This window comes from Ambystoma mexicanum, chromosome 11 (genome assembly GCF_040938575.1).
Source record: "Ambystoma mexicanum isolate Mex_15411 chromosome 11, UKY_AmexF1_1, whole genome shotgun sequence".
Classification (NCBI taxonomy): domain Eukaryota; kingdom Metazoa; phylum Chordata; class Amphibia; order Caudata; family Ambystomatidae; genus Ambystoma; species Ambystoma mexicanum.
In genome coordinates this window covers 371,818,141-371,838,463 of record NC_090934.1, presented here as the reverse complement: position 1 = coordinate 371,838,463, position 20,323 = coordinate 371,818,141, and the positions used below count along the sequence as shown (strand labels likewise).

General features: G+C 46.6%; 1 protein-coding gene across 1 annotated transcript in view; it reads right to left on the bottom strand.

Moving 5' to 3' along the window:
* Positions 1–20,323, bottom strand: part of ICE2 (interactor of little elongation complex ELL subunit 2) — a 1,950,511-nt gene that overhangs the window by 1,179,680 nt on the left and 750,508 nt on the right. Inside the window, exons 7-8 of the mRNA XM_069623082.1 lie at positions 7,967–8,126; positions 6,745–6,929 (exon numbers count right to left, since the gene is read on the bottom strand). Coding sequence (XP_069479183.1) covers positions 6,745–6,929; positions 7,967–8,126 — 345 coding nt within the window. The remainder of the gene's footprint in view (positions 1–6,744; positions 6,930–7,966; positions 8,127–20,323) is intronic.

Sequence of the window (20,323 nt, the reverse complement as noted above, 5' to 3'; positions counted from 1 at the left end):
AATATATATATATCAACAAATAAACCAGAATGAAGATCGTCTGAGTACAGTCCCTGAAGAGGCCAAGAAAGTCCTAAAAGAAGATAAATGGTGACATCACAAGAACCCGGACTGACTCTCAGATAAAGAAACAACAAGCTGTGAATGATGAAAAGAGACGAAACACCATGGATAAACCACATCCTGAGTTGAAGGTAAAAGGACGATGTCAAGTATAAGAAGCTTATGCCATAAGAGCGATGAAGATATGCAACCAGTTTACACATGCACATATGCTTGGAAACGCAAGAAAGCTGAGTAAACCGTGCGGCTTGCTATGCTTAGTAGAAATAAGAGTGCAGCAAGCGCCACTTATGCATATCGACCTTAAAAGGAGCACTTTATATGACGTATATGTCCACTTTTGTAAAAGGGCAGAACCAACCGCAAGTTACTAGAGGCCCCAGGAGAGAAGGCCCTCGAACACGGGAATCGAAAACCAAAGACAGAAACGAAACTCAGATGCACAAGACCCGTGCAAAGAAACCAAGGTCATTTTAGCTGACTCAGGCTAACACAAATTATGATGCAAAGAGCGGAGTATCCTGTTCAAAGGAGTCAAGATAAGCAGCAGAAGGCATTTGGTGGACAGAAAGCTAAAATCAAAAACACAAATTACATGGAGACGGAGACGATTTCACGGTGCCTAAAACACGTGACCTGCCAAGCAAGACGAGTTGAGGCCTTCACACCCACGCGCAGCCTTGAGCCATGCACAGATATCCAAGTTCTCCCAGACAGAGAGGCAGCATCGAGGCCTACAAATTAGAAACTATTTGACAAATGGCCAGTGGGTCAGTGATGGATGGTGGTACTAGTTGGTGGGAGGCTAGGGGAACTGACGGGCACTCTGCACCTGGCCGACCATTCTGCATGCTGCTAAGCAAAGTGGAAAAGTACAAGGTGACGTGGTATCAACCCAATCACAATGTACCAAGTAATCTAGGATCCTATAGACTGTAGAACCAATGAGACGTCATACTTTTAGTGACGTCCACAGTAGTCATTTTGAAGGAGGGGCTTAGATGCCCCACCTGACACTAGTTATCCAATCCCCTCTCCCTGTTACCATATACAGATATAGTACCTATTGTAAAATTACCTTCCTATAACCAATAGAATTGCATGCAACATTTTAGCGTTTCACGTCAGCGATGACGAGTTTTTAGTATAAAGGATGTGATTTTTGTGAAGATCATCAGAGTTGAAGCGAGAAGGAAGATCGAGCAACAGCTGATATTCATAACTCCCCATTTTTTGTACTCGTCATTAAACAGGCTCCCTTTGCCAAACCATTGAGTTGTCATTATTGATTTGATGCTTAAGTACGAATCTGCATCACCATCTATCTCAGGGGTGCTGCTGTTCCATCTTAAAGTGCCGGTTTAGGAAAACCCCAGTCCTATGGGCCAGCTGGGGTCCCTCCTGCACACTGAGAAATATTATGGAGTGGGATATACGACCCACTCCACGCTCTTGCCTGCTGCGTGTACCTGTGCTGTACCATTTCTGTGCATTTGTAATTGTGTATGCTTATGTGAAGATACTTAGTGCTCCAGAGAGAAAAACCACTCTCATAGGTTTAATTACTTACCTGTTTGTAGCCTAGATCCTCGCGCCGTTGCCCGCTGGAAGCTACATTTCCCAGCAGCCTCCCCTGCTACTAAATGAAACGTCAGGTGCTTCAGCACCAGCACTTCAGAGTCCAGCCGGTCTTCGTCAGTCCTCGCCAACTATCGCTGCTGCCGCCCAGATCTATGTAGGGCTGCGCCTTGCACCTATGGAGTGTGAAGCAGTTGCCTACATTGGTGAATCTACATGTGCGCACTACGATTAGTAAGCCAAGTGATCACTTGTCGTTGCCTGCTACCTCCCTTTCATTTCATGCCGGCCACCAAGCAACTATGACCATTTTCGCATAACGATCATTGCTTGTGTTTCACTGTGTGCCGTGTGGACTGTGCCACACCCATTTTTCATATCAACACCAGGTTCCGCATTTGCATCTTTTGGGCAGAATGTGGCCAAAAGCCACCCTTACCCTGCACCCCGCCCACAGCCTGCATCAGAGGACTTATCCTTCCTCTTAGAACTGAAGTAAACAATACTATTATATACACACCAACTTAGCATGACCAGCTTACCAATAACAACGATTCTCTCTCTCTCTCTCTCTCTCTGTCTTTCTCTTTTCTTTGGGAAGGTACACACGAGTGGGACAAAGACTGATATAAAAATGGATATTTCCCATCTGTGAAAGGTACAGTGAGCTAAAATGCGGCTGCAGACTCTACAATGGGTACCATCCCATAGAACAGGCAATTTTTGCTGTGTTTCAATTCAGAGGAGAGCCCATGACAAATGATTTGGTCTTTAAGAACTCACTTGAGCTACTCGCCCCTAAATGACCAAACTCATCAATTTATCTTATGATGAGGGTGTGGTTCCATCCTCTCTTAAGGAAGCCTGGATTACACCATTGCTCAAAAAGACCAACCTGGACCCATGTGTTAACAGCAACTACCGACCCATTACTAATATGCCTTTTATCTTAAAGATCATGGATACATTGGCATATTTACAACTACAGAGGCCCATTGAAGACCATCACATCCTTGGCCCGCGCCAATCGGGTTTTAGAGCTCAGCATGGGACAGAACCCCCAATGCTGGACCTTAAATCCACCTTGGCCGGCATAGTGGACAGAGGCCATCCCGCCCTGCTGATGCTTTTGGATCTCTCTGCGGCCTTCTATCTGGTGGACCACTCTGCTGGTGACAAGGCTGGGGGAGATGGCACAGTGTCCGAAACTAGCATCCCAGTGGATATCTTCATTCCTCGGACCGTCGGTGAGGAAAGCTCCAACTCCATTCCTGAAACATGCAGCGTTCCTCAGGGCTCCTACCTGTCGCCCAGCCTGTTCAATATAGACATTAGACCACTAATGGACCTGCTAGACGCCCTGTGTCTGGTATACCAACAATGAGGATGACACCCCGGTCGGCCTTGAGCTCAGCGGAAAGTATGAACAGGATTCGGATGCCATAAACAAAATCTACAATGCCGTCCAGACATGGATGGCAAGCAACTCACTTGCATTGAACTGTAATAAAACCAAGCTCCTGACCGTGGCATCTAGAGCCCGTCTTGGTAAATTAGCCCCGGCCTACGCCAACTTCTGCATCGCAGGTAACATCATATCGGTTTCCAAGAAAGTTAACACACTGGGAGTTGTCTTGGACGACAAACTATCTATGAGACCACATGTTTCCTACATTCGATCTTCTTGTGGCCTCATCACCAAGCGAATCAACTACATCCGCCCATGTCTTACTGCCAAGAACTGTGCACTGCTTGCTTCTGCACTAGTTCACTCCAAACATGACTACTGCAATAGCCTCTTGGCAGGTGCAATACATCTAAACATACAGGCTTTGCAGGTTGCACAGAATAATGCAGTGCAGGCCATTCATGGCCTATCCAAATGTGAGCATGTCTCAGATGCCAGGAGGGCCACTGGCTGCCAATCCAGCACAGGATCACCCACAAGATCCTGACGCTGCCATTCAAATGTCGCTCCAATGCCTGCCCAATATATCTCATCGATCGAGTGAAGCTCCCTGTAGGGGGAAGGCAGCTCCGCTCATCCAGGTATCCCGAATTCACTCAGCCCAGACATAAGATGCTGCACTTTCGAGGGACCTCCTTTGATACTCAGGTTCCATTACACTGGAATTCACTCCCCAGGCATATACGCCTAGCGGGTAGCTTGGCGTTGTTCAAGAAGGAAATAAAAACTCATCTGTTCAACCTCAACACAGGCTGAACTTTGCTCTCTCTCTCCATCTGATCTCCTGCCGGACCAGAACCTAGTTTCCCACCTTGATTCAAACTGTCTGTCCCTGTGTTTTATGTGCGCTCTGAGGACCATGGGCATGCGGCACTTTATAAAAATTAAAATAAATAAAATAGGGTTTGCCAAGAGAGAGAGCTTCAAGCTCCCTCAGTTTCCTGAGACATGAAGACCAAATGAGAGTTTGCTTAATCTTTCATAGAGTCTTTGTTAGAATGCGCAACGTAAGGTTTCAGGTTGGATGAACACTTAACAGTACTTGGAACGTGTGCTAGCGACAATAGTAAAATAGTTAATACATTAGGGTCATGGACCGCATGACTCAAAACACGATTGCGCAAACGCTCCTTACATCTCAGGGCGATGAACGTCTTCAACATAAAAGTCTTACAAGCTGCTCTTCTAGGTTTCTATCCCTCCAGGGACACCATATTCCAACAACCAAAGTCCAAAGATGATGGCCAACAGAAAGTTCAAACATAAGCCTACAGGTTAACACTAAGCGACAACAAAAGAGTTCTAAGAAACTTGGTCCAGAGAGCGAGGCAGGGTAATTAATCACAAAATATAAAGCAGAAAATATGTCGATAGCAATTGGGCATTAAGGGGAGAAACAACTAAAGCAACAATGGTGGGAGTGAAAGTGCGAAATAGGAAAGGAAGTTTCCTGCAAAAATGCAGCCAGGTCCGCATCATGGGGAAATGCTTAATGTTCACCCATTTTCTCCTCACAGCCTTAGGTTACTCTCCCTTTTAACATGTGGACTAGCATTTCCTTTTCCGCCATGATGTGGAATGGGCTGCATTTTGCAGAAAATATAATTCCCACCATGTTTTAGGAGGGCTGCATTCCTGGACTCCTTTAATACTCACATCAGTAACAGAAGATGGGGGCCTATGCTCTCATCTGATGTCCACCCACACATGCAGACTCATGGCAGGAGACATATGCACCATTCCACTTGCAGTTTAGATTTTGCTCTCTCATTTTAATGTAGCCCCACACTGAGGTAAAATATTGTTTGCACACTACCCTCCATAACCTTGCTGCACTGTTGCCGAACAGGTTTATGTATTGCATGAACATGTGTGAATGGCTGAAGTGTGGAAATGTGGCAGAGCCTCTACATTAGCGCAGAGATCTCATCTGGATGAAGTGCCAATTGTGCTATTGATGTTTATATGTATGTTTGAGCTTGGCAGTGCACAACTTTTTATTCAGTCACAAATTAATGAAATGTTCACTAGGGAGAAGACATGTGTGAAGGTCCCCAAAGCAGACAGGATGAAATGGACTGTTGGTGACAAACGGATGACCATGGTGTGTGAGGGCCAGCTATCGCCCGAGAGACTTTTGAATTTTGATGAGGGTCTTAGGAGCCAACCTCCAGAGAATTAAGAGGCTGTTCTTGTTTCAGGGTGTTTGGAACCAAGGCTCAAGCACTATCAGGAGGAGAGGCTGTTCTGGGTCTAGGGGTCTCATGAGATCAAACCTGAGACCCGTGAATTACGTTTCCCGAGGAGAAACCCATCCTGACCACAACCTGGATAACATATGAAATTGACTTTGATTAATGTTTCGCACACTTGTTCTGCTCTCCTTCCTTACACTCCCCAAGGCAAAATATTCAGTTTCTGGGTTTTTACAATAAATCATGTTTTTGTTTGACATTTCTTTGGTCGCCTAGCCAGTATGGCAATTTCCTACTTCTGCCTTGTTCATCTACGTGGTGTCCCAAGATTACCACCGTCCTGTGATGTGATATACTGCCTTATCTACAATGCACCAGCTGTAGATGCAGCTTTCCTGCCAACATTCACTTAGACATGTAATACTATGTCAGACACACACAGCCATTCAAATACACCTGCAAAAGTAATGGTGAAATCAAAAGCTCTCTGTAATCCTGCCTATTGTTTCCACTAATGTGCTTCTTCTGGAGAAATGTAGTGGAAACAAAAGGAGGATAACAGCACAGGACAACCAGCAGCCCGATCATGCAAGGATGGGGATGAGCATAGGGGTGCCAGTGAGTGGGGGGGGGGGACTAGACTGAAATAACTTGGACAATATTGGTGAGACATTGATATGATATGATTGTTTATTTATATAGCGCCTATACACAATGTGTTTCAAAGCGCTTCAAGGCAAGGGAGGGAACAAGGGAAAATATAACCACATTCTAACAGGCCACGAACAGTAAGGATGTGAAATTAACTATCGTACTCAGCCTGACGACATTTCAGATAGTGCAAGAGCTAAGACATAGATAAGGAAGGGTGGGGGAGAGTGGGAAGGAAATGGAAACAGACAGGCGACTACCGTACTAGGCCTGACAACATTTCTGGTAGAGCTGGAGAAAAACAAAAGGTAACGGAGAGGGGTGCAGAAAGGGAGGGGAGGAACAAAACAAGCGACTATCATACTAGGCCTGACGACATTTCAGATAGTGCTGGAGGGGTGGTGGGGAGGAAAAAACAGTAAGGGGAGGGTGGAGGAAACAGACGAGGTTGTTATCATATTAGGTCCAGGGACAATTCTGTGTTAAGTGCATAGAAGAAAGTAAGGGGAGGAGATAGGAAAAGGGAGAAGGGAAAGGAGGATTAATGCAAGAACTCGAGGCTTAAGGAGATGCTTTATGCATTACAGACAGATGATTGGCAGAAGAGTTCATATAATATGTACCTAGAAGAACCAACAGAGAGCATCTATCCATACCTAAGGCGGCCATGTCTCATCCATGCTAGTTGACTGCCAGATTCCCATTAGTTTGGGACAGTAAAGGTCTGATTCAAGCCTACATACCATAAGAAGAAAGCATACTTAAAATGAGATTCAAAATATCACTTACATCTCCATGAATCACATCTTGATTTTTCTGTTGGTCCAGCTCCATTGTATTCGTGTAGATATATTTTGATTTACTCATCCAGAAGGTAAAAGGAACTTCATGAAACATTTGGTTCCTTTCTCTCACGCTCATCTCCTTTTTTGGAAGGGGTGGATTAACAAACACCACACTAATGGGTTCACCACCTACACATGGAAAATAATTAAAACAATCATACAAGAGGAAGCCTGAATGGAAGAAGTCACAGTGTGCAAAACAGCATTCCAATAGATTAGATTTAGTGTGCTTACTTGCCAGACTAATGTACCAGTATGTAATGGTCACCAGCAATCTATCACTGAGGTTAGGATGTGACGAAAGGAATACTGCTCAGCAGGAGGACATGGAACATTAATGTCAAAATTGCCTACTCAGTCCCATACTACTACAAAACCAGGAGTGATCCCAATCGAAGATGAAAAAGGCATAGCTCAAAACGCATACCTCCTTCACTTTTGGCAATATGGTCCAAGGGTCCACATCAGTGCTGTGACTCAACCAGATGATCAACCCCTGCCCCTCCCAAATAATCATAAAGCCGTGGAATGTTTTATGACAGGCATCTGCAAACTTTGGCTCTCCAGATGTTTTGGAATACAATACGCAATAGCCCTGGCCAGCATATTCGATGAGGGGTTATGAGATTTGTAGCCCAAAACATCTCGAGAGCCACAGGTTGCATAGCCCTGGCTTGCTTTCATGTACCTGCCCCACACTGCTGTATTGCACAAGGACTCATTCTAATCTGGTTTTCTTATGGGAAAAGGACAGACTTAAAGGTCACCATTAAAGAGTTCACAATAATTCTGAAATGAGAGCCTTTTACATACACCCAGCCGGTGAGAAATGTTAGGGAGTGCTATTCATTTGCAAGAAGCCTTATGTGATAGCAAGAAATCAATATTTTTCCCTGTGAAAGATAAATGCCCAAAGATTAAAGATCACAATGACCATGTCAAACATGATAAAAACACCTGAAACGTCAAGACTACCGCTCAACTGTCTAATTTTGTTGAGAGTACATTCTTTCAAAAAAGGTTTCTCCCCTACCATGCGTAACTAATGTGACTGAAAGGTAAAGTAGCAATGGCAGAGTAGGACCAAAAAACAAAAACACCAATACTGGAAAATCCAATACTTGTGGCACATGAGCCTTAACTTTAAGATTTAATATAAAACATACCAATAACCTGAAGCTTTTTCACACAAACCGGTAATTCCCACTGTTCCTTGTAGTTTATTCCATGGTTATTCATCAAGGTGAATAGTGACTCAGTTGTTAAAGCGACCTGAGGACGGTATTTCAAAGCTAGCTTTTCAGCATTTGGGTCCGAGCTAATATCCTGGAGAAAAAAAAAAGAGAAACAAAACAATTAGGTCATAATAGAGGCACCATTATGGGATGTCTAATTATTTACTTGCAGCATTGTGCCTATGAGAAAACTAAAATAGAGGTTACTATGCTTAACACAATACGTTTACTTTCATTCACTTTTTTTCTACCCTCTTTTCCCCCTCGTACCTGTTCCCTCCCAGTGCTTCGAAGCAGCCATAGGTCAGCCTAAGATCGAAATAAGAGAACAGTAAACATTTAACTGCCACAAAATATAGTGAAATGGCAGTGTAACAAATCGAGTTGGAGACCTAAATTCTCTAAATCTATCAGTTGTATAGGATTGCAGCAACTTTTTGCCTTATTGTGTTTAATTTTGGCCATTAGGCCCAATTGCTTTATTTACACCTCTGTTGCATGATTTTTGTTCACTACTCTCTTATTTGCCATTTATGTTATTTCTCCTGTCACCATTACTTTTTAATCAAAAGGAGGTTCCATTTTTTTATCTTAACTTTTACTTCCCATTTACCTTTGTGTTGCTCGTCCTCCCTTTTCTAAGTTTGTCTATTAATGTATCCTCATTCATTTCCCCATTTCTTCTTGGCTTCTCCTTTCTGCCCTTACAACTACCCTTTCCTATTTTTTCCATCCCTAGCAGTATTTTAATTGTTTTCAATTTGTCTTGAAGTTTTATTTGTAATTATTTTTGGCATGTTTTACAGCACTGCTCTAGTGTTCAGTTGTGCTCATTACAATCATCCAGAAACTCTGTATGATGCAGAAGGACATTTGTGTGTGGTGTTAAATACAGAAAGGTGCGGGCTCCCTTGCTGCTCTAAAACTGTATCCACCAGTTCTGCAGCTAAAAGGAGCTCGGTAAGACCACCTTCGACCTCAAAGAAAGTCTGCAACAGTGCTTCTTAAATATTTGGGGACACTTGCTTGGCTTCCTCACCGACCCCGCGAACGCCCAGCCTTTGTCCCACCCTCACTTAGCCCTGATTTTCAGATCATCACTGTTCAAGTGACCAAAAAGTCCCCAAAAATTGTAGGTCCCCCAATGCAGGCTTGCTCGGGTAGGTTGCAAATGGCAGTCGGCCCGTTTGCATGACAGCCAAGAACTGTGCCAAATTTGGCTTGCAGAAACTCTGCCCTCTGTCAAAAGCACCCCCAGATGAACCAGTCAGGCAGCCTTAAATGGAACGCAATGCTTGACCGGCAACCAGTGAAGAAGATGTAACACAGGGTCAATGCGGACACAATGCGGAGTAGAACTGACCAGGCGAGCAGACTAGTTTTGAATCACCGGAAGGCACTGGAGAAGATGAAGAGGCTGAGCTAAAAATAAGAAATTGCAATAAATCAATAGAGGAGGTAGCCAACGCCGCCACCACTGGTGCCGGAACCTGAACTGGGATGAACGGGGGACCTTTCTGGAGCACTTTGAGCTGGAAGAGACAGACAGGGTAGAGGAGATATATACTGCCAGATCCTTCACCACAGTAGATGGAACAGGGAGAGGGCTCAAGGAAAGTAACCAAAAATCATGAGTCCATAAAGCAGAAGCAGAGGGGAATCCCACCACAAGCGCCTCAGTTTTTCCCTGTTCAACTTGAGCCAGTTGTTCCACATCCAACTATGCTTTTTAAAGCATTGGGTTTTTGCTTGACAGAATAACGTGCAACTCTGGTCCTGTGGCTCTGTATCATTGCTTCAATTATTCAGCTGCACAATATTAGTCATTTAAATAAACTTTTGGTTTGGAAGTAATAGAAATAGGTTTGAGTACCTTTGCGCAACATTGCTACATTGAATTTAGATTTTGGTTTGTTTTTGGTAGTTATGTTATTTTAAAGGTTCTTGTACCATGCACCGTTATCACCTGCGTGGTCTCTTGGCGCTCTAGCTGATCTGGAATTCAAGGGGGTTGGCAGGTTTTGTTGGTGGAATTGAGCGGGGAAAAAGCAAGAAAGCTTTGATGTGCTGTTGGAAGCTTCAGTACAGAGGAACCGGTCACTGAGCGTTGGTGCATTTTCAGTCGGTAGCGGCCATGTGGTGTTGAGGTGAGAACGTGTATGGTTTGGTTTCATTTAAGGTGTTGCACAGTGGGTGCGGTAGAGGTATGGTTATGTTTAGTTCAGAGTTTGAGAGTCAGTATGCAGAATGGTGAGTTATTAGTGTGCTTAGTTAGTAGCAATACATTTCCTACCCCCAACAATTAATCTACTGGTGACACATTAATGTTTCCAACATTCCAAGTGTGGTGCAACTCCCACCCCTAACAATCCATCTAAGTGAGGTACATTAATGTTCACAACAATCCATATTAGTGTGGCGCACCTCCCACACCTAACCATCCATCCAAGTGCCATACACCTCCCACCCCAACAATCTTTCCAAGTGCAATAGTAAACCACCAATAAAGAGACATAAGATTAAGTCTTCTTGTAACCCAGCACGAACGCAGATGTCTACGCAAGGGGAGGCTGAAGCACCCACAATTTGTACTAAAAATCTCTATCAGAGTGTTACTAAAATTGAGTATTATAGATGAGGAATTGTTGACTTTACCAGATTTTTCTAATGAGTTTAAGGGGCAAATAGTGGAGGAGCAGTTGGATCCCACACCTGATTTGATTAACATGTCTATACACGAGTCAGATTCTGTTACCTATATTTTGTGTCTCTACGCCGACACCAGTTCCCCCTTAGACATTTATCTACACTTTTGAGAAGTGTGATATATAATATGATATGGCATTTGTAACGCGCCGATACAAAAGGTCTAAAGGCGTGACGAGACAAGGGAGGGGAAACGCAGGGAAGACAGACCGCGATCCTACTAGGCCAGGGGACATTGAGATTGCGCAAGTGCAGTGGAGGGGGAAGGGGAAAAGTGCAGGTGGAAAGGGGAGGGGACAGTGCAGTACATAGAACAGTCCAGAGTGCAAGGGTTGCCTGAGGGAAGTGGAAGTGTGCAACTGGCAGAGAGGGGATCTTGGCCCGAGATCAGGGGGTAGCCAGGTGACCAGTGCAGTTTCAGATTCAGCAAGGAGATCAGCAGGGGAATGGAGGAGAGAAAGCAGAAGATAAAAGAAAGGTCTTGAGGTGCTTCCGGAACCAGAGAAGGTTCTCCTCAATTTTTAGAAAAGCAGGGAGGCTGTTCCAGAGGGAGACCCTAGCAGAAGAAAGAGATCTACCACTAACTCGCTGCTTGGAGAAGCAACTGACCCTGAGTGAGTTGGAGGAGGATTAGCGAAGAGCTTGAGAGGGAAGATATTTAGGAAGAGAGAGTTGAATGTATTGAGGTCCCAGGCCCCAGAAGGCCTTGTGGACAATGCAGAGGGTTTTGAACGTAGTCCTTGCCGCAACTGGGAGGCAGTGCAGAGATTTCAGTCCTGGAGAGATACGATCCCTGGGCTTGAGGCCAAGGACAAGTCTTGCAGTACTGTTTTGGATGAGTTGCAGATGTCGGAGAGTAGAGGCAGGCAGATTTAGAAAGAGGCTGTTGCAGTAGTCGAACCTAGAGAGAACCAGGGTTCTGGAGACAGTGAGCTTCTGGGGGAAGGAGAAAAAAGGAAGAATACCTCTGAGGAGGCGCAGCTGGTAGTGCGACTTCTTAGAGACGTTAGAGATGTGAGGAGAGAAGGAGAGGGTGGAGTCGAAGATGACCCGAGGTTTTTAGCCTCACAGGTGGGAGCAGGAAGAGGGACAAGAGTGGCCAGCTACAGAGTGACAGGAAAGAGGGGAGCCGGTGTGCCAATGAGGAGAATCTCAGTCCTATTGGCAATAAGGCAGAGATCATTGGCGGCACACCACTCCTGGATGGCGGACAGAGAGTCAGAGATGAGAGAATGAGAAGAGTTTTTCGGAAGGGAGCCTGACAATGAGTGGAGTGTCATCCGCATAGCACAGAAAGTTGGGGCATAGAGCGGAGATGAGGTGGGCAAGAAGTGCCAGGTATTTGGTGAACAGCCAGGGAGAGAGGTTAGACCCATGGAGGACACCAAAAGGTAGAGATAGAGGTGAGGAGAGGAAGGACCCAAGTTGGACCTGGGAGGGTCGATCGGAGAGGAAGGAGGTCAGCCAAGCCAGGGCCTGATCGGTGATACCCAGGTAATCACAGAGACAGTTGAGGAGGATGGCATGGTTGACTGTGTCAAGGGCTGATGAGAGATCCAGTAGGATGAGGACACAGGGGGTGTTTAAATCAAGGATGGAGAGCAGGTTTGCACGGATGTTCAGGAGAGCAGTTTCCGTGCTTCTGGCAGCTCTGAGCCAAACTGATGGTCATGGAGACAATCAACAGACTCAGTGCGAAGATTAAGCTGGGAGATGCCGCTTTTCCAGGAGTTTGTCCAGGAAAGGAGTGATGGAGATTGGACGCTAGTTAGTCGGCCAGGAAGGGTCGGCATAGGGTTTCTTAAGAGGAGGGTGCACAAGGGAGTGCTTCAGAGGGGACGGAAGACTCCAGTGGCGAAGGAGGGGTTGCAGAAATCAGCCAGAGCAGGAGCCAGGGTGCCAATGTGGTCCTTAATGGTTTTGGAGGAACAGGGGTGAACCTATTTTGACGAGACTTGACATAGATCAGACTCGTCTAGAAACCTTGTCTGAGGAGAACAGGGGAAAGGCAGAGAAGAAGGGAGGAGATATGGCCGAAGAAGGGTCAGAGGAAGAGTAGAGGGAGGAGGACGAGAAGAAGTGAGAGAGCACAGGATGTCCTGAGTTTTATAGATGAAATGAGAAGCCATGGCCGTGCAGAGGACCTGGGAGGGAAAAGGAGATGTAGCGAATGCAGCAGGATTGGCCAGCTCCTTCGGCTGAGTTGTTAGATGCTGAGGAGACGCAGGTTTGGATATGGGCTCTCTTCTTGGTGCGGACAGAGAGCCGGTATTGCCTTTGGAGCAAGCGGCAGGCCAGTTTGTCAGAGGATGTACCGGAAGCATGCAGTGGACAATAAAATATAACAATCTGCTAGTCCGGGGCACGGTGGCTTGCTATTCGAGATTAATCAGGTTCTGTGTGCCCTAGTCAGCTTGTATGAGGACCTGACGACAATCACAAATTCACTCATCCCTCTGAGAATCTTGCAACCCTGGGAGCATGTGCTCCCCTGACTCCACCCACTGGCGCCACTCCTCAGTCCCCATTTACACGTCAACACAATTTACATTAACTAATGACACCAGTTTTATTAGGGGGAGATGGTGGGACATACGGAGGAAAGGGGACTATGGAGAAGGGGTACGTTAGTCACTACGGTGAGTAACTTATAATTACTCCTACATCCCGTCCCCTTTCCCTCATACTGTATGGCTGATTACAAGTGAATGTAGCCCCAGGGTGGAGAGGTGACCCTCCTTAAGAAAACAAGTTCCTTAATAGTGCCTGCCTGAATGCCGCGTCTGACTGGAACCGGCATCCAAACAGTAGGACTTGCAGAAGGCTGAAGGAGTGGCCCACGTGGCCGCCCTGCTGATGACCTACCACATGACGTACCTCTGGAACGCGACATCCGTGGCCTTGGTTCTGATAGCATGGGCATGCATATTTGCCAGAAGTGGTTTGTGCTGCCCCTCATGCGCCTCCTTAATGGCTGATACCATCCATCTTGCTATGGATGCCTTGGAAGGTGACAAAGAGCCTCAGATTTGCAGAAGCTCTTGGTTCTGTCCAGGTAGAAATTTAGAGCGCGCCTAACATCTAGACAGTTCAGTACCCTCTGAGCATCGTCCTTGGGGTCTGTGAAAAAGTAGGTAGCACTATCTCCTCATTTAGGTGGAACGAAGGGATTACTTTAAGCAAGAACGCGGGATGCGTTATGAGGACCACCTTTTCCCTATGAAAATTAGTGCACGGCTCCGAAGCCACCAGAGCTTGAATTTTGCTGACCCAGCGTGCAGACGCAAGACCCACCAAGAGGACTGTCTAAATGGTGACTGGCCTGATGTCTGCGGATGCCACTGGCTCAAAGGGTTTGTGCGCCAGGGCGCCCAACACTATGTTGAGTTCCCACACAGGGTGTGGCTTCTTGATACGTGGGTAGAACCTGGTGAGGCCCGCCAAATGTCTTAACCACCGGGTTGGAAGAGGAGAGAACGTCCTCAGAGTTCTGGTAGGCTCTGATGTCTGACAGATAGGTGCGGCATGTGTCTATTTGCACCCAGAGTGTGCAAGGTGTGCTGAAAAGGATAGCACATCGTCCAATGTGCAAGTAAGAGGATCGATCAACCTCCTTAGACTCTGCCCAGTGGGAAAACCTAGTCCACTTGCTTTTGTACTGGCTCCTAGTAGAATCTCTCATAGCACCCTGTATGATGTCTAGGTTAGCCTGCGAGAGACGCAGATGCTTTAATGTGACCTGTTCAGGAACCATGCTGCGAGGGCCAACTTCTGCGGGGTGGGGTGGATGACCATGCCCCCCGCTGCGAAAGTAGATGAGCTGGACCCAGTGGAAGGTGCATCAGAGGTTGGCCCGACAGGCTGAGCAGCTCCGAGAACCAAGGCCTCGCAAGCCACCAAGGAACTACCAGAATGATACTGAGGTCCCAGGACTCCCTTACCTTGCAGATCACACTATGTACCAGGGGAGTGGCAGGGAAAGCATAGGCGTTCATGCTGTTCCACTTTATCTGTAATGCATCGCCCAGAGAGCCTAGGCCCTGTCCCTGTCAGGATGCAAACTGCGAGAACTTCCTGTTGTACCAGTGGTGAAGAGATCCACCTGTGGATGACCCCATCTGTTGAAGATCCCCTGAAGGACCTGATCATTCAATTGCCATTGTCCGCACCCAACCTGCTGAGCCTGCCCGCCTCCAGGTTTGACTCCCCCGGGAGGTGGATCGCCGACAAGTGTATGTCGTTCGCAAGAGCCCATTCCCAAATGATGACCGCCAGGGTGCAAAGAGGAGGAGACCTGGTGCCACCCTGCTTATTGATGTAATGCATGCTGGTGGAGTTTTCTGTTTGGATGAGGATCATCTTGCCACTGGTGAGAGGCTGGTAGGCCTTGAGAGCCAGCAAGATTGCCTTCAGCTCTAGCCAGTTGATATGGGCCTCTTGTTCCTGAAGAGACCACACTCTGTGGACGCTGTGGTTGTCCAGGGTAGCTCCCCAGCCCTCAGAGGAAGAGTCTGTGGTGTTGGTAACCTGCAGTGCTGGTTGACCGAAGGGTCTGCCTATCCTCAAGTTGCAGTCCGTGCTCCACCAGACAAGGTCCTGGTGGTGAAAGGGAGGAATGCTGACGAGTTCCACCTGGGGACCTCGCTCCTGACTCCATGAGGCTGCGAAGTGCAGCTGTAATCTTCTAATTTTTAGCCTTTTGTAAGGCACTGCCAGAAGACATGGAGCCATGATACCAAGGAGGTAATGGTACTCTTAGGGAGAATTCTCTCTTTAGGCTGAATTTCCTAACCTAGTGAGTCCCCCAGCAGCGTTGCTGGATTTCTGGAGTTTGTTTTTTCCTCCTGCCAAGAGTGAGACTCTTTTCCTCCCACTCTTGGACATGATTATTGGTATTCCTTTGACTGGTAGTGTTTTATGGGCTATGGGGTCCTTTACTCATAGTGACACCCCACCATAGACTCCATACCCTGGGACTGACTACTATCTCCCAGGGCATGTAAAGTCACCATTGGCTTTACTAGTCCCAAATTATTAACAGAAACCAGTACAAACCATCATATTGTGGACGTACTGGTCGGGGCAATTCGTCTAACAACCAGTACGTTGTTAGTCGAGGGGGCACGTCTCCGTCCCCCTGATCGAGTTTTGGCTGGTGGCAGTGGAAACTACTTTTTATATTCGACCGTGAATATTTTCCTATGGGATTTTCCCATTGTTCGAGGCTACCAACTTTATTTAATTCTCATAGCCTCGAACATACCGCCGGTTTATTTAATTAATATTAATTCTCCGGTTGGTATTTTTTGCCAAGACTCGATTCTAAAATGGCGTTTGTGTTCTCTTCTGTGACTCCAACCCAAGTCGAGCCCTTTGTTCCACTTTTTGGTGAGCTTCTCCACAGAAGCCTCCAAAAGTGGTGCCACTCTGTCTGGGTACCACAGGGGGTGCGGGAGGGGGTTTAGGCACCCTGGACCGAGTTACCTTGGTACCTCAGGTCGCACTCTTGTGTGATTGGCCCAAGTGGTGAGCCGGCCTGCTCACCACTTAGCATGTTTGAGTGACAGCTAGGCTGAGTGAATGGGGTTTTCTGCATAAAAGCAGGGCTTTGGGGACTGGAACTTAGAAGTCGCCACAGGACCTGAGAATCTGACGAGGGAGAAGCTGAGCCGACCTACCACGACGACACCACCGGTGGAGCCCTGCAGAACCGACTCACCACTTCCCGACGACAGAGAAGATCTCCCGGCTGGAGAGGCTTCTTCCCCTGACTGGTGGGCAGAACCAGTTTTCCTTTCTTTCTTCGCACCCCAGCCCGGTTTGTGGTCGAACTGCCCGTGCTAAGCACCGCGGCAGCCAGATAGCCACTCACCACTGAACCGCGAATCACCGGACCGCTCCTTGTACCTGAGAAACTCCACAGCTGGTTTCTTGCCAAGCAATGCAACGTCTTCCTCCACGACGAGATCCTCTCTTCCCCCGGACGAAGCACTGACTTGCACCCGCTGGCAGGAACAACAGCCCCTGCGGGAGCGTTCTCACCACTTTAAGGTACCGTGTCCGCCAGGCCTCCCTTTCTAAAGATTGCTACAAGGTAATAATAACTCCTTAACCTTCTGGACTGGGCTGGCCGCCTTGACCCTCTAACTGGTCCCTTTCTGTGGTCCAACTCATTTTTGAACCTTTAGAAGACTTTTGTGCACGGCAACCGTGTGACCTTGGACACATTTCGTTTGGATCCTCCGAAAGTGGATCCGGCCTCTTGAACTCTAACTTCACGGTTTTACCTTGCCTTCCTCTCTTGTTGTGTTCTTGAAAAAGTGTTGGGATCTGTTTCAATTTGTTCTCTGCTTTTCTCTCCCTTTTTAAAACGAACTATTAGAGTGCCATCTACGTTAAGCGCTCACCGCTGTCTGAAAATAAGTGGGGCTTTACTTAAGACTTGTCTAATATTCTTTTAAGCGAGTATATATCTTTTAGTGACCGTGTTTTTGAATTGCTTACTATTAGTGCCTGTGTTTTTCTAGATGTGGTTTTTAAATAAATAATTATATCTTTTTTACACCAAGCCCTGGTCAGTGTTTACTTGTTCTATTGTGTGCTCTTGACCTATTGTGAATACTCTGTATACTGCCTAACTCTTCTTGAGGGAAGTCTGACTGGTCAGCCACAGCTACCAAGTGAATCTGTGTGGTACAGACTGCTACCAAGTGGGTTTATTGCCAAACACCTGTAGTCCTAAATCTTTTGCAGTGGTCCCAGAGGGAACTGCACAGGTTTCTGCCTAATACTGGTGTACAGCGGTGGGATTTGTATTGAGTATACACTTTAGAGTGCTTGTTGAACACTTTAGGACAACTAACCACAGAGCTTAGCACTAAAAAGCTGATTTTCTAACTATGTCTGCTATGGAGAGTTATACCCTAGAATCATTGTCTGCCAAAACTGCTGATTGCTTAAAAGTATTGTGTAGACATAGGAATCTCTATGAGAAGGGCAAGAAAATGGAACTTATAGAAAGATTGTTAGAAAACCAAAGTCTGGGTGGTACAGAGGAATCTACCCCCCCCCCCCCCCCCAGCAAATGTAGAAAACAGTGATGGTATTGATCTGAATCAAAGTCTTGAGAATGAGTCAGAAGAGGAAAGTGAACCTAATGAAGTTAGCCACTCTGAGCCTCTGTCTGCCTTACCTGCTGTACCTACTGGGCCCATACCAGGTCCCACATGTAGCCCTGCTTATTTTGAACTTGAAAAAATGAAGCTTGAATTAGAGTACAAACGGTTTTTAGCTCAATCTGAAAGAAACCAAGAGCTAGAGTTCAGAAGAATGAATGCCCAGGCTGAGCAGAAGCAAGCTGAGTTAAGACTCAGAGAAATAGAGCTTCATCATGAGTTAGAAATGAAAAAGTTGTCTGTAGAAAATGCTTCTCTCTCCTCTGGTTCTTCTAGGAGTTCCAGTCCCAAAAGGCCCTGGATGCCTAAGGAATTAGTGGGTATGTATGAACCTAGATTGGATGTGTTGGACTGGTTGAAAATGTTTGAATATAATCATGGGCTCCAGGACATCACAGGGAATGAGTTACTTCCCTGGTTGTTCTCTAGGCTTCCCCCTGTTGCAACTGATGTGATAATGGAGTTGGGGGAGGTGGATAAGAAGGATTATGAATGTGTGAAGCTTGCTTTGATAGCTAGATTTGGGAAGACCCCTTCCCAGTACCTTAAGAGGTTTATGACCCTCAAAAAGCATGATGGTACCCCTTGGGCTACCTGGGTGAGTGAAAGTTTGAAAAACTTAGAGGGATGGATTAAGGGTTACAGAGTTAACACTTATGAAGGAATGAAGAATCTTGTAATGTTGGAGTCAATTTATGATGCCTGCTCTCCTGAGCTCAGACAGCACTTGGCTGATTCAAAGGAATTAGATTCCAGGAAGTTAGCTAAGGCTGCTGACTTGTGGGTTGCCAACAGGGCCACTCACAAGGATTCTGGGGCTACTCAGAAAAAGGATGAGGGGAAACAGCCAAAAAAGGACTCCAAAGAGAATTCCAATAATTCCAATTCCAAAGAGGGCCCCAAACAGAACCAAAAGGGTAAGCCACCAGGGAAACCAAATCAGGCTAGTGTACATCCTGGTGCCAAACCAAAAGGAGGTCAGCACAAGCCACCATTCCAGAAAGCATTTGGTAAATGCTTTGTTTGTGGCTCTACTGACCATGTGAAAGGAGATCCCAGATTTAAGGGTAAACCTTCAGGGGTCCAGCTTGTCTCCTTAGCCTTCGCTCCAGAGGAGGAAGTACAAATGGCAAGTGGAAACTTTCTATTACTGGCTGGCGAACCCATTGGAGTCTCAGCTAGTGTTTCTTTAGTGTCTCTGGGTCTGTGGGAACAACAGAACTTCGATGTCTATAATTCCATCCCAGATAATACTAAAGAGTATTATAAGGACAGTGTCCAGGTGAATGGTCAGGAGACTCCTGCCATTAGGGACATTGGGGCCAGCATAACTGTAGTGGACAAATAGTTTGTTCAGGCTGAGGATGTTGCTAAGGCACCCAAACGCCTCACCAAGTTAGCTGGAGGGCCTGTGCAGATGCTTCCCCAATTACCAGTTCTCATCAAGTGAGGTGCCAGGAAGGGTTCTGCTGGGTAATGACTTGAAAACTCTTGGAGTAGTGTCACATACCCCCATACCTCCTATTAAAAGGTTACAGGAGCTCACCAGACCTGCAAGGGAGAGAACCATGAGAGGTACTCCCAAGGAGATGATGAAGAAAGAGATCACTCCTGCTCCACTAGAGATGTCAGCTGCTGTCTCCAAGAAACCAGAAGCAAGACTTCTAACAAGAAACCAGCAGTCAGCACTCCAGTGCCGCCAAAAAGAACTTCCCCTCGGTCGTCCAAAGTTACACCCGTAACTCACCTTCCAGCTGAGGCTGAGAGGGAGGTACAACCCTGTGTGGTTGAACTAGACTCTGAAGAAGAGCTAGTGGAAGGCCAGGAACTCATTGGAGATCTGGATCCCGTTGACCATCCTGAGCGGCAGTCTTTACTGGCAGAAGGTGGACCCAACAAGGCAGACTTCAGTAAGGGACAGAGAGAATGTCCAACTCTGGAAGGTCTTCGCCCCTAGGCAGATGCTCAGGCTGAAGGACAAGAGCCTGGAAAATATAGGTTACACTGGGAAGATGGCCTCTTCTACAGTGAACCAACCGAGTCTGCACCTGGGGACAACAAACGACTTGTAGTACCCCAAGAGAACAGACCACAGTTCTTGCAGTTAGCCCATGAGATTCCTTTGGCTGGTCACTTGAGTTTCAAGAAGATCAAGGAAAGGCTCTCACTCTACTTTTATTGGCCAAAGATGGGGGCCGAAGTAGATAAATACTGTAGCAGCTGCCACACGTGCAAGACTTCTGGTAAGGTTGGCTCCAAGAATGTGGCACCTTTAGTGCCTCTCCCCGTTGTGGGAGTCCCATTTGAGAGAGTAGGGATTGACATTGTTGGTCCCCTTGATCCTCCAACTTCAGGTTTATACTTGTTGTAGTAGACCATGGTAATAGGTACCGATCCAGGTATAAAA